Source organism: Lottia gigantea (genome assembly GCF_000327385.1).
Source record: "Lottia gigantea unplaced genomic scaffold LOTGIsca_6, whole genome shotgun sequence".
In the NCBI taxonomy this organism is placed as follows: domain Eukaryota; kingdom Metazoa; phylum Mollusca; class Gastropoda; family Lottiidae; genus Lottia; species Lottia gigantea.
The window spans coordinates 1,116,889-1,127,104 of record NW_008710049.1 but is presented as its reverse complement, the minus strand read 5'-3'; the positions used below and the strand labels follow the sequence as shown (position 1 = coordinate 1,127,104).

The window sequence follows — 10,216 nt, the reverse complement described above, 5'->3', positions numbered from 1 at the left end:
ATTTCGACTTTGCCTTTGCATAATTTCCTGTCAAAAAAGTTTTTTTTCTACCAGACCACATTTCTAGTAGTGGAGGATGATATAACACGAATTTGGACTTTTTCACCATTTAATTTTATTTTATTTTACTGTATACTTGTCACAAGCTTTTTAACAATATCTTTATTTTAGTCAACCTAAAACTTTTCGAAATATTCATTATTGATTTTAGGTCATTTTCATATTTATATGTATTCTAGATTGAGTTCTAATTAACTTACTGAAAAAAATTAGAACAGATTCATAATGCACTTTCTCACAGCTTAAAATAAATATATCAAATAATATGCAATACCAATATTTGAGAAAATTGTTAATAAAAAAACCTATTAATTAATTATATATGAGTTAAAAAGATTAAGTAACATGTCAAGTCAGCAGTTCATAGAGGGTTAATGTGAAATTATTGTTGTCGACTCTTGTGTAAGTTATAAATTAAAAAAAAACAGAATTAAAATGTGCAAATTCACAGTTTTAAAACAATATATAAATCAATAGGTATAAATAAAATTTACCCAAACTTTAAGAAGATTGTGTTAATTACACACCTTTTTAGGTCAGAGTGGATAACCCAAACAAAAGTCGGCTCGGTGTCGGCTCTCACCCCCTCAAATACCTTTACTGCTGTGTTGGAAACTGTCTTTTTTGTGGCAGTGGAATAGCTCAGTCGGTACCTTGTTGGATTGTCGTCTGCTAGGCGATTAGGTGACGTGGGTTCGAATCCTCCTAAAGGTAAGAAAAAGTCTGATGCCTGTGCCAGTGCTTTCGAGAGTCGGCCGGTGTGGGCTCTCACCCCCTAATACCAAACCTCATTGTGTATTATAGATATTTGTCCAGTCGGAAACGTTTCCAAATATTGACAGTCAAATTTTAAGAAATATAGATGCAGAGAATGTAAACTAGCTCGGAAGCTGACAGATCGGTGTCAAACAGGTTTAGTTAAAGTTTGAAATGAGATTTAACATGGAATGAGATGGTATATTTTATTTATTGACGTTGTATTATGTATTATGGTTAAACTTGTGTAATAATATTACTGAAAATAGATTAGATGTCATTGGTAGTTATGTCATCACGTGATTTGTCATTGTCAACATGTTTTTGTTTTTTGTTCCATTAGAAAAAACGCAAGAAGTGATGGAAATGTATTACAATACAGCAAAGTCAAGTCTCTTTTAACATTATAACATCTGAAGTTGATATTAGATCACTGATAACTAAAATTAGATAAAGTTTTTTGGGTTTTTTTTTTTTTTTTGAATAAAATCAAATTTCTATTTATTAAGAGAAACGACAACAATTGAATTTTATCTCCAGACGCTTTTTGATATACTGCTAATACCGACTTTGTTTGGAATTCGTACCCACCTTTAAATTATGACCACTAACCCCACAATATTGAACACACACCATTGATTACTGCTAGTTAATTCGTCTAGACGGAACAATCCATACCATAATACTATATCAAACAAATCGGTGTCTGTGAGGAAGCATGAACGGTTTTATTGTTGAATAAACGATTCTTATTAGATTAACGACTAATCACACGACATTATCGTCATCAATTAGAATTTATCTCGGAAGTAAGAATGAGAGAATGGCGGTAGCTGTGGAATAAAATGTTAAAGCGTGATTTAACTTCAGTACATTTGATTAAGTGATGGAATCCAACCAGACTGTGAAGTCTGTTACTGAACTGTCAAGCTAACGATTCCTCGACAACCTTGGTTGTATGTAGCATATAGCCTTTTCAACAGCAATTGGAAGACTCAGAAAAAAGGATCTCAAAACATATTACAAATCTTCACATTATGAGAATAGGCTCTGGATTTTTCTGTGGAAATCCTATCGAAATTGAAGAATGGTCAGTCATTGTGTGGTACATTTCATCTTCCTATTACTTTGTTTTGATCTTCAAACGACCCAGCTATCAATAAAACTGAAAAGATCTCATGGTAATAGAATAGGTAAATTATCTTAATATACCCATTGGCTTTCCATTACCTCAGAAAAAAGGAAGTTCCAGTTTCAACTTTCGATGAGGAACACGAACAATTCTTGTAGTGGTTTTAAATTCTTGCATGTGTGTGGGCACTTGATATATTCTTCTGATATTGTCTTGCTTCAGATCACACAACATTAAAGTTGAATTAGTAAAACTCTGCTATCTTGATATTTTACTCAGAAATCATTTACCACTTCTGAGAGGACAGTGTAGTTGAAGTATAGATAGCCGATCAGACTGGGTTATCTCTGTTTCGCTTCAGTACAGACAACATCATTATAGACTCGTTGTTCAAGATATCTAAAAAGTTCATCTGTTTTTTATATCTTGTACTTATAACCTTTTAATAACGAATGATTTTGATTATCTATATAACTTCGTCGATGCAGAGTTTTTGGCCTTTACATGAACACAAAGTGCATACATGATACATATCCTGCTTTTATTCATTCATGTTGCATTATTTTGAATAGTATATTAGACCGTACCAGCTCTCCGCCTTAGTCACAAAGTAGGACGTAAAACTTTCATTTGTTCAGTAATTTGAAAAGGATGCCGAAAGCTGGAGGGGATTGTGACACACACTCTTCTATACAATATGGTCGTTATCATGTAGATAAAGAGGCGAATTGTAAAATAAAAACTGTAAAATATATTTATGACCAGTTTAAGAATGAAATCTGAAATCGTGAAATTCTGTTGTTAAGATCTGAACGTGTTAACGGTGTATATTAACCAGGCATTGATTGACTCGGGCGGGAAATTTTCCAGTTCGTCTGGCATACTTCTATCAGCTAAAGACTCGTATATTTATTCCATCATTTATTCAATAAAAATGAATTAATTTGATAGTCGAGCAGACGGCCAAATCTTAAATTCAAAAACAATTCGATTACCCCCCTTTCTTGAGGTTAATGGAAACTTTCTGCTTCATATGATCTCAAGCGTTCGAGGTAAAGTTCGCGGTTCGATTGCTTGAGTAGTAATTTACGTGTAACTCCTTTTCCAATCGTTTTACTGACATTGTCTTTGGCATTTCATCATTGACATAGAGATGTGGAAGAGGGGAATAGAATCATCTGAAATATATCGCTGGTCGTGGTCAAGTAAGTTTCTGAGATATTGATTTTAACTGTTAATTTAATATCAGAAGAGATGTTTGAAGACTTTTCTGAGACTTTTTAAAAATACAGTCCAATTCCACACAATTGTGGGTCATTCTTGAATTCAGGCGGATCAAAAATTCTCCTGGAATGAAATGACCATACAATATTACGACGTATCTCTAGCACTCGAAGCTTTGTATTTTGTGTAATTATAATTTATGATTTGCTCATATACATACAGAATAAGTTACTCCGAGTAACAATATATTTCAAGATCTGTTTTAATATTTCTAGAATAGTTTGACACAACTACTGGGAAAATAACTATCTTCATGTTACTAATGAAAATCAAATCGGCGAAGTATGGGTTATTATGTAGTGTAATATCATATTTAGTGATAGATTGATGATTATAAGAAATGGATCAAGTTTGATGTTTTCATAAGTAGCCAATAATACAATCGTCTGGTGTGTCGTGATTTTCTCAGTATTCGTTAAATTCAATAGCAGCACCTCTCTGTCCAGCCAATATTGGCAAACGAGTGGAAACTAATGATTAAACACACAAAAACTGTTAAAAAGCAAATGAAAATTGTCAGAAAGCCATTGGGGTGTTTCTGTTCGATTAACCGGCTAGTGACGATTTTGAACTAAAATAACTCAACCATTTGCGACGTAATTATGATAAGTCGATCATTTAATGATCGGTAGAAGTCTATTACAGTTTTTTAGGTATAAATAGGTCACTGAAAATTATTTTCCATCTTCTAGCTATTGTCTAATCACCTTTCACTTCATTTTCTAAAAGACCTCATTATACAATACATTACAACCATAATTACATTACTATACCAGTCTACAAACACTACCAGAATATCTTGGAACCTTTAATTATGGACATACCTAGTGGCTCTGTCACAAAAGAAAAACGACATTTTTGCTTTAACATTTTCAAAAAGCAAGAAACAAACAAGACTGGCCCCATCGCATACAACCAAGGTATCTGAATCATATTTGGAAATGAAATGAAATGAATGGAGTTTTACGTCCTACACAAGCATATTTGGAGGAGGCTACACCAGAATTTATTCACAAGAATATTCTCGTAGGGAAAGGTGTACTTGGGGTCAGCGGGACAAACTGACTGACCAGGAACTGAAAGACAGGAGAGTCGCTTCTTGGGAGCAGATACCTGAGATCCGTAACAGCATCTCGGGATTACAAAACGGTTGTGATTTGAGGTCGAAGAAGATGGAGGGCACATTGAACACAGGTTGAAAAAGGTTAGTTACCTTGATATTGTACTTTTTTGATATGTTATGTTGTTCGGGGCAGTACTTGTACAATTTTTATTCGATGACTTTCATATTTTCAGGGTTGGACAACGACATCTTGAAGTATATGCCTATCTGTGACAATTTTGAAAGAGATCAGTTTACCAACAGCAAAGATAATACCCATCGAACTTTGGGACGGTTTTTTTTTATAATATCTGCTATATATTTATATAATACGACACCACAATAAACTGGTATTTAGCGGGTTCTATTCGAGCAAGGCTAACGAGTAGAACCAACTACAATTCTGCAATTCTTTATGAAGGGAAGTAATAAACTTTGGATTGTTATTTCCGTACAATATTTAATTCACTGCTTTATATCCTTTTTTTTTAACCAGGGCTTTTTGTGCAGTACTAACCTTGTGGTTGGCGAGGACGATATACTGTGAAAGTTCTGCTAGTCCTCTGCAACATATTACAATTTAGGTAAACTTTGTGAATTGTTACGCAATATAGTGCTGCTCTCTACAGAGTTATTGCTATCTTTATTGCTGCACTATCTTGTTGATTCGTGCTGCAGGATGTCTAACCAACAGTCATAAAACTTTAGGAAGACTTTTGTCGTGAGATGTATGAGCACATTTAGTAAAATTACTTAGTCGACAACGATAATATTTTACAGCACGGAGACAATGACATATCTGTTTGTCCAGAGTTTTGGTCAGGCTACCGACAGGTGGTGCGTTCTTTGTATACAAACCACAAGCCCCACTTTGAAAATAAGCTAGTATTTCCTTGTGATAATTGTTTTTATCCGAAACATGAGATGAACTGTAGTCAAATGTTATATTCTGCCACTGATTTTGTACGAAAACTATAAAGTATATTATAAAACCATATCAATCAAATTTGCTGAAATGACTACGAAAAAGATGTCTAGAGAATAGTGTATCTGAATTTACTTTTACCATTTTGGTGGGGGGGGATTTGAGTCTTGAATATATGTGCACGAGTCTTCAGAACTACTAGAGATGTACTAGAAATGCACGAAAATCACATAACTGCTTTAAGAATACTTCAAACTAGGATTTCTAGCAGCTTAATATGACTATGAACATTCAAACTCGAAGAATTCTGGACACACGTGGATTTGAAGGCTCGGATTTCGACGGTGAGCTGTGAACACTATTACTGGTTGGCTTAACTAAAAAACTAAAAAGAAATCCGATTTCTGAGACTAAAGTATAATTGGTAAAAACATATTGGGGAAGCTGTCCCTTTAATGTAAGAGCAATAATATTATTACTATAGAAAACTCTCTATATTGTCTTAAATAAAACAACTCATTTCATAGTTAGCATCATCTACAGAATATCAAGCAATTACGAATTTCATCTTATACTTTACTGCAATGGCCACTATTCTTGTGACACAGAGTACAGCGATTTGATTGGATTCAGCGCATACAGCTCACTGGCTTAATGGCTTACTGTTTTACTAAACAATGATAAGAGAAACAATCAATGATATAAATTCACAAATAAGGGTTAAAACTGAACAATATAATAGCGTAAAATCCATTTCTTTCTTCTTCACCCCAGTAATTTATCATCGTGTTTATACAATTACACATAGATGTACATGCAATGGCAGTATAAATTGATGGAAAGAGTATAGATTTCCAATTACAAGTACTTTATGAATGAATGTGCTTCATAATTTCATTTGCAATGCACAAAATATCCTGTTTAAGCAAAGCTAGTATTTTCGGATAGCAAGAATCTATAGACCATAAAACATGCTAGGCCATAATATGTTTCAGGCTACTTCCATACCTACACAGAAGAAGGTGGCCGTGTTCAGATGAGAACGAACAATTATAAAACTCCGTGTTGTGGACAATACAATACAAGATAGGTAGGCCTGTAAAATTTTATGGCTTTTGTGCCGGACACAATGCGTTAGTTAATTAGAAACGATTGTATTATATGAACCAATAATCGTTTACTACTTTGTTTTAATAATAATTTATAATACAATATTGATAATTATAATCTATGAAGACAAACAATAAACTCTGGACAATATGTCGCAATAAATTAGGAATACAAACGGTTTTTGTTAGCAAGTGCATGCAATCATATCCTTGCAAATGCCTCTTTCTTGAAACCATCTATTTGCCAATGTCTATAAGTATATAATATATCGTTAACAAGCGCACGCCATATACCTTACTAGATCAAATGTATTATAGTTATATAACAGCAAGAGAATCCAGAAAAACAATATCAGTAAGCAGGCAATATTCCAAGAATCTGAAATTCTACATAGCTATAATATAGCTAAGCTAATTAATGTACAACCATTTTTTCTCGTTACAACCAAGTATAAAATATTATACATCTACCTTACTATATCTCTTTAGTGTAAAACTATAACAGTTAACCTCGTCGTGCCATAACCAAACAAAACAGTACAAAGTCCTATATCTACCAAATACAGTTTAAAGAATAATATACCCTCAACACTTACTATTGAGAAGGTGGGCGTTCTCTTTTTCAACGTCTCCTATGTATCCTGAGGATTATTTCTTTGAATCGCGTCGTGTCCAGGTCATCTTTCCAGAAATTATCATTAGTCGTACCATTCATTGTACCAGTCAGAAAACTTCTGGTACATTCTGGACCATCGACATCTGACTGGAACCACCAACCTCCTCCTAACGTAGTTGCACAGTTATTACCACCAGTTAGATCTCTGTCGGCAGTGGAGAAAGACTTTCCATTAAGATACAAAATTCCAGTAAAGGAGTTGCCACAAGGCAGCTTTGTAGCAACGTATTGGCCTAAATACAGAGTGTACATACGTTTCACCTTATTCAATAAAATACCATTGTAATAGGTGTCGCATCTTGAACCATCTTCCTTCAACAAATTAATGTTAAAGGAATACGCAGCGTTTGGTATTGACAGCAATGGAACGATTTTATCAAAACCAAGCCACATGTTGTGGCGAAATGTTCCAAAACCAGTTTCATACTCCATCAAACTTCGGTTGAAATTTTCAAACTGGCATTGTGAATTTCGATGAAGAAAATAAGACCAGCCACCACCTAAAGGGTAGCACACAATGTTAAACGGTTCAGTGACACCCGGTGGTTTAACATAAAGGACAACTGGTTTGTTATATTTGATACCATGTTCCTCAGCTTCCGTGCAATCTGAAATGACCAGCAGATATTTTTAGTCTCTGAGGTATTATTACTTTATGAGTGTCATTAAAGATGTACTACCTCTTAAGATGACCAAATAATTGAAATATTTAAAGGGACAAATGCGCAATTTTTTTCATACTTCAGTCTCACAAACGGGAATATGTTAGCTAAGCCAACAGTGTTCTCAGCTCACCGTTCAAATTTTGAGCTTTCAAACCCATGTGTGTCCAGAATTATTCGCATTTGAATGTTAATAGATATTCTGTGATATACAGAAAAGACATATACAGAAATAGTGAGTAAAATTCCTAGTTTGAAGTATTTTTATATGTAGAAATTTGGAGTAAAATTCCTGGTTTGAAGTATTTTTAAAGGAATTGTGCGATTTTCGTACCTTTCTAGTTCGTCTGGAGACTATTAACACATATTCAAATCTAAAATCAACCAACTCAATGCTTAGAAGCGTGTTTGAATAATTATTTAATTTAATGGATATACTGTCTTATATATATTTACCTTTTATAACATGCTGACAATTATCTCCATAATAACCTAACTGACATTTACAACTTCCATTGATACAGCCATTTTTCTGTAAAAAAATCAAATGAATGAATTTCTAGTTAAGATGTACACCTATTCCATTTTGTTGATTATGAGACCAAATTTTCTTTAATGAAAATGCTGATTTTTGTTTTGAACAAGAATGTTATAAAGGATCATGGATATCGCGATGGTACTAAAACAAATTTAAAATGGTAGGTATATTATGGACATCATGGCGCCACAACATTTACAACTCACTAATTAACGACCAGTTCAAATGCTGTATATACTGCCCAGAGATTATTTGAATACTGCATTGGTTTTCCCCCTCGTTAAAGCCTTCTTCACGCTTGTGAACATTGTTTCGCTTTAATTTCATCTATGAGATTTCCTAAGGCCGTCTAAGACCAACTGACGAGATGCGGTCAAAATGTATGTTACAATATTAATTAACAAAAGAAAAAAGATAGCTTGCTAGGCAAGGTAATATACGCGCACTATTTTGCGTGATAACAATCAATTTTACCAAGTATTGTCAAAATCTGGTAAGAATTGTGCTTTTTAGAGTGCTCAAGAACAGTGTCGTAACAATATTAACATATTTCGAGGTTTTTTTTTCCATTTCAACAGGTTTCATTAATGGGTGTAATGAACAATTTCACCACCAAGTTTCGTCGAAATCTATCAAGAATTGTGCCTTCTTGGGAATTGCTTCTCCACCGCAGTGAGAATATGCCTTCCAAATCTGTTCCTCCCAAAAATAAATCAGTCCTTTGGAAACGCATTTCACTCGTAAAATATATTCAACGATAAACCAAGAATGGACATAAAATCACACTATTCATATCGAGATGTGACCCCTGGGTCCTTTTCTGTATGTCCGTAGATCATCTTGCATCCAATTTCCCCCCGGTCCGATGATTCCTTATCCCCCCAACACCCTTTGGCAATAATTCATCCCCTTGGTCTTCCAATTTCTCCCTTGGGAAGCACTGTTCTACAATGTATTCAAACTTAAAATTGAACACGTTTTCAAGAACAAGGCCCATAACTGACATTAAATATATTTTTTTCTGATATTTAATTGAGTTCATTTTCGTTTGATAATATTCACTCACACCAAGGTTCGTCTTCTACATTAGGAATTGTGGACGGACGAACGGACATGGATGAAGCCAATATACTCTTCACATTACATGTAGATGTATAAAAATTACCTTAAGAAAACAAGAACATCCAAGAGTTCCCTCAGCAATCCGACAACCACCATTGTCCATATATAACTTGCATGAAGAGGTTGATGAACAGAATAAAAATCGACGACACTCGGAATCATGAGAACAAATAATAGCACATGAATCTACAGAGTGTGATGTTAGGGTAGCTTGAACAGGTTCATTACAAACGTCTACATAGGTCCATGATTTTTCAAAATACGCTGATATGTCCCCAGTTGCAAATCTTGTTAATAATGAAAGTATCTTCAAAGTTTCTACAAATCTACACAATCGTGTAGGCATTCTGTTCGATAGTTCCTTTTACTTTCAGTTTTCTAAAATATGATTTTTACATAGATCCAACGGATAGCACACATTTCCCACACAAACCGCTTCACAAATCAAAATTAAACCATTATAATTTTTCTGTTTGACCTTTTCCAACATCGAAGACTTTTATTTCCACCCTTCGCAGTAAGGCATTATTAAGAAGTTAAGAATTTCGGATTAAATCAACATGAGAAAACAAATTAAAGTATTAAAGACGATATTTATCGAATACTTCATGAACATTATTTACTTTTGATATAGATAATCAAAACATATTCCTTTGATTAAGTCTTAAAATCAATCTTCTTTTCTCACAAATTTGCATCAATATTATATTTAGTTGATGTATTATCTTAAAGAGTGGCTTCTGCTCTAAGATATTGAAACTAGCACACGTAATCAAACATATTTAGCATATATAGACCCTGCAATGTATGTCGGATTACACAGAGTATGCCTACACTGTAATGAAATTGA

At 33.9% G+C, this 10,216-nt stretch overlaps 1 protein-coding gene across 1 annotated transcript; it reads right to left on the bottom strand.

Moving 5' to 3' along the window:
- Positions 1 to 5,028: 5,028 nt before the first annotated feature.
- On the bottom strand, positions 5,029 to 9,712 carry LOTGIDRAFT_154588 (hypothetical protein; the record flags this gene model as incomplete). Its single annotated transcript, XM_009063803.1, has 4 exons — positions 5,029 to 5,306; positions 7,146 to 7,652; positions 8,163 to 8,238; positions 9,410 to 9,712. 4 exons carry the CDS (start codon positions 9,710 to 9,712, stop codon positions 5,029 to 5,031), a joined length of 1,164 nt encoding a protein of 387 aa, XP_009062051.1.
- Positions 9,713 to 10,216: the final 504 nt, after the last annotated feature.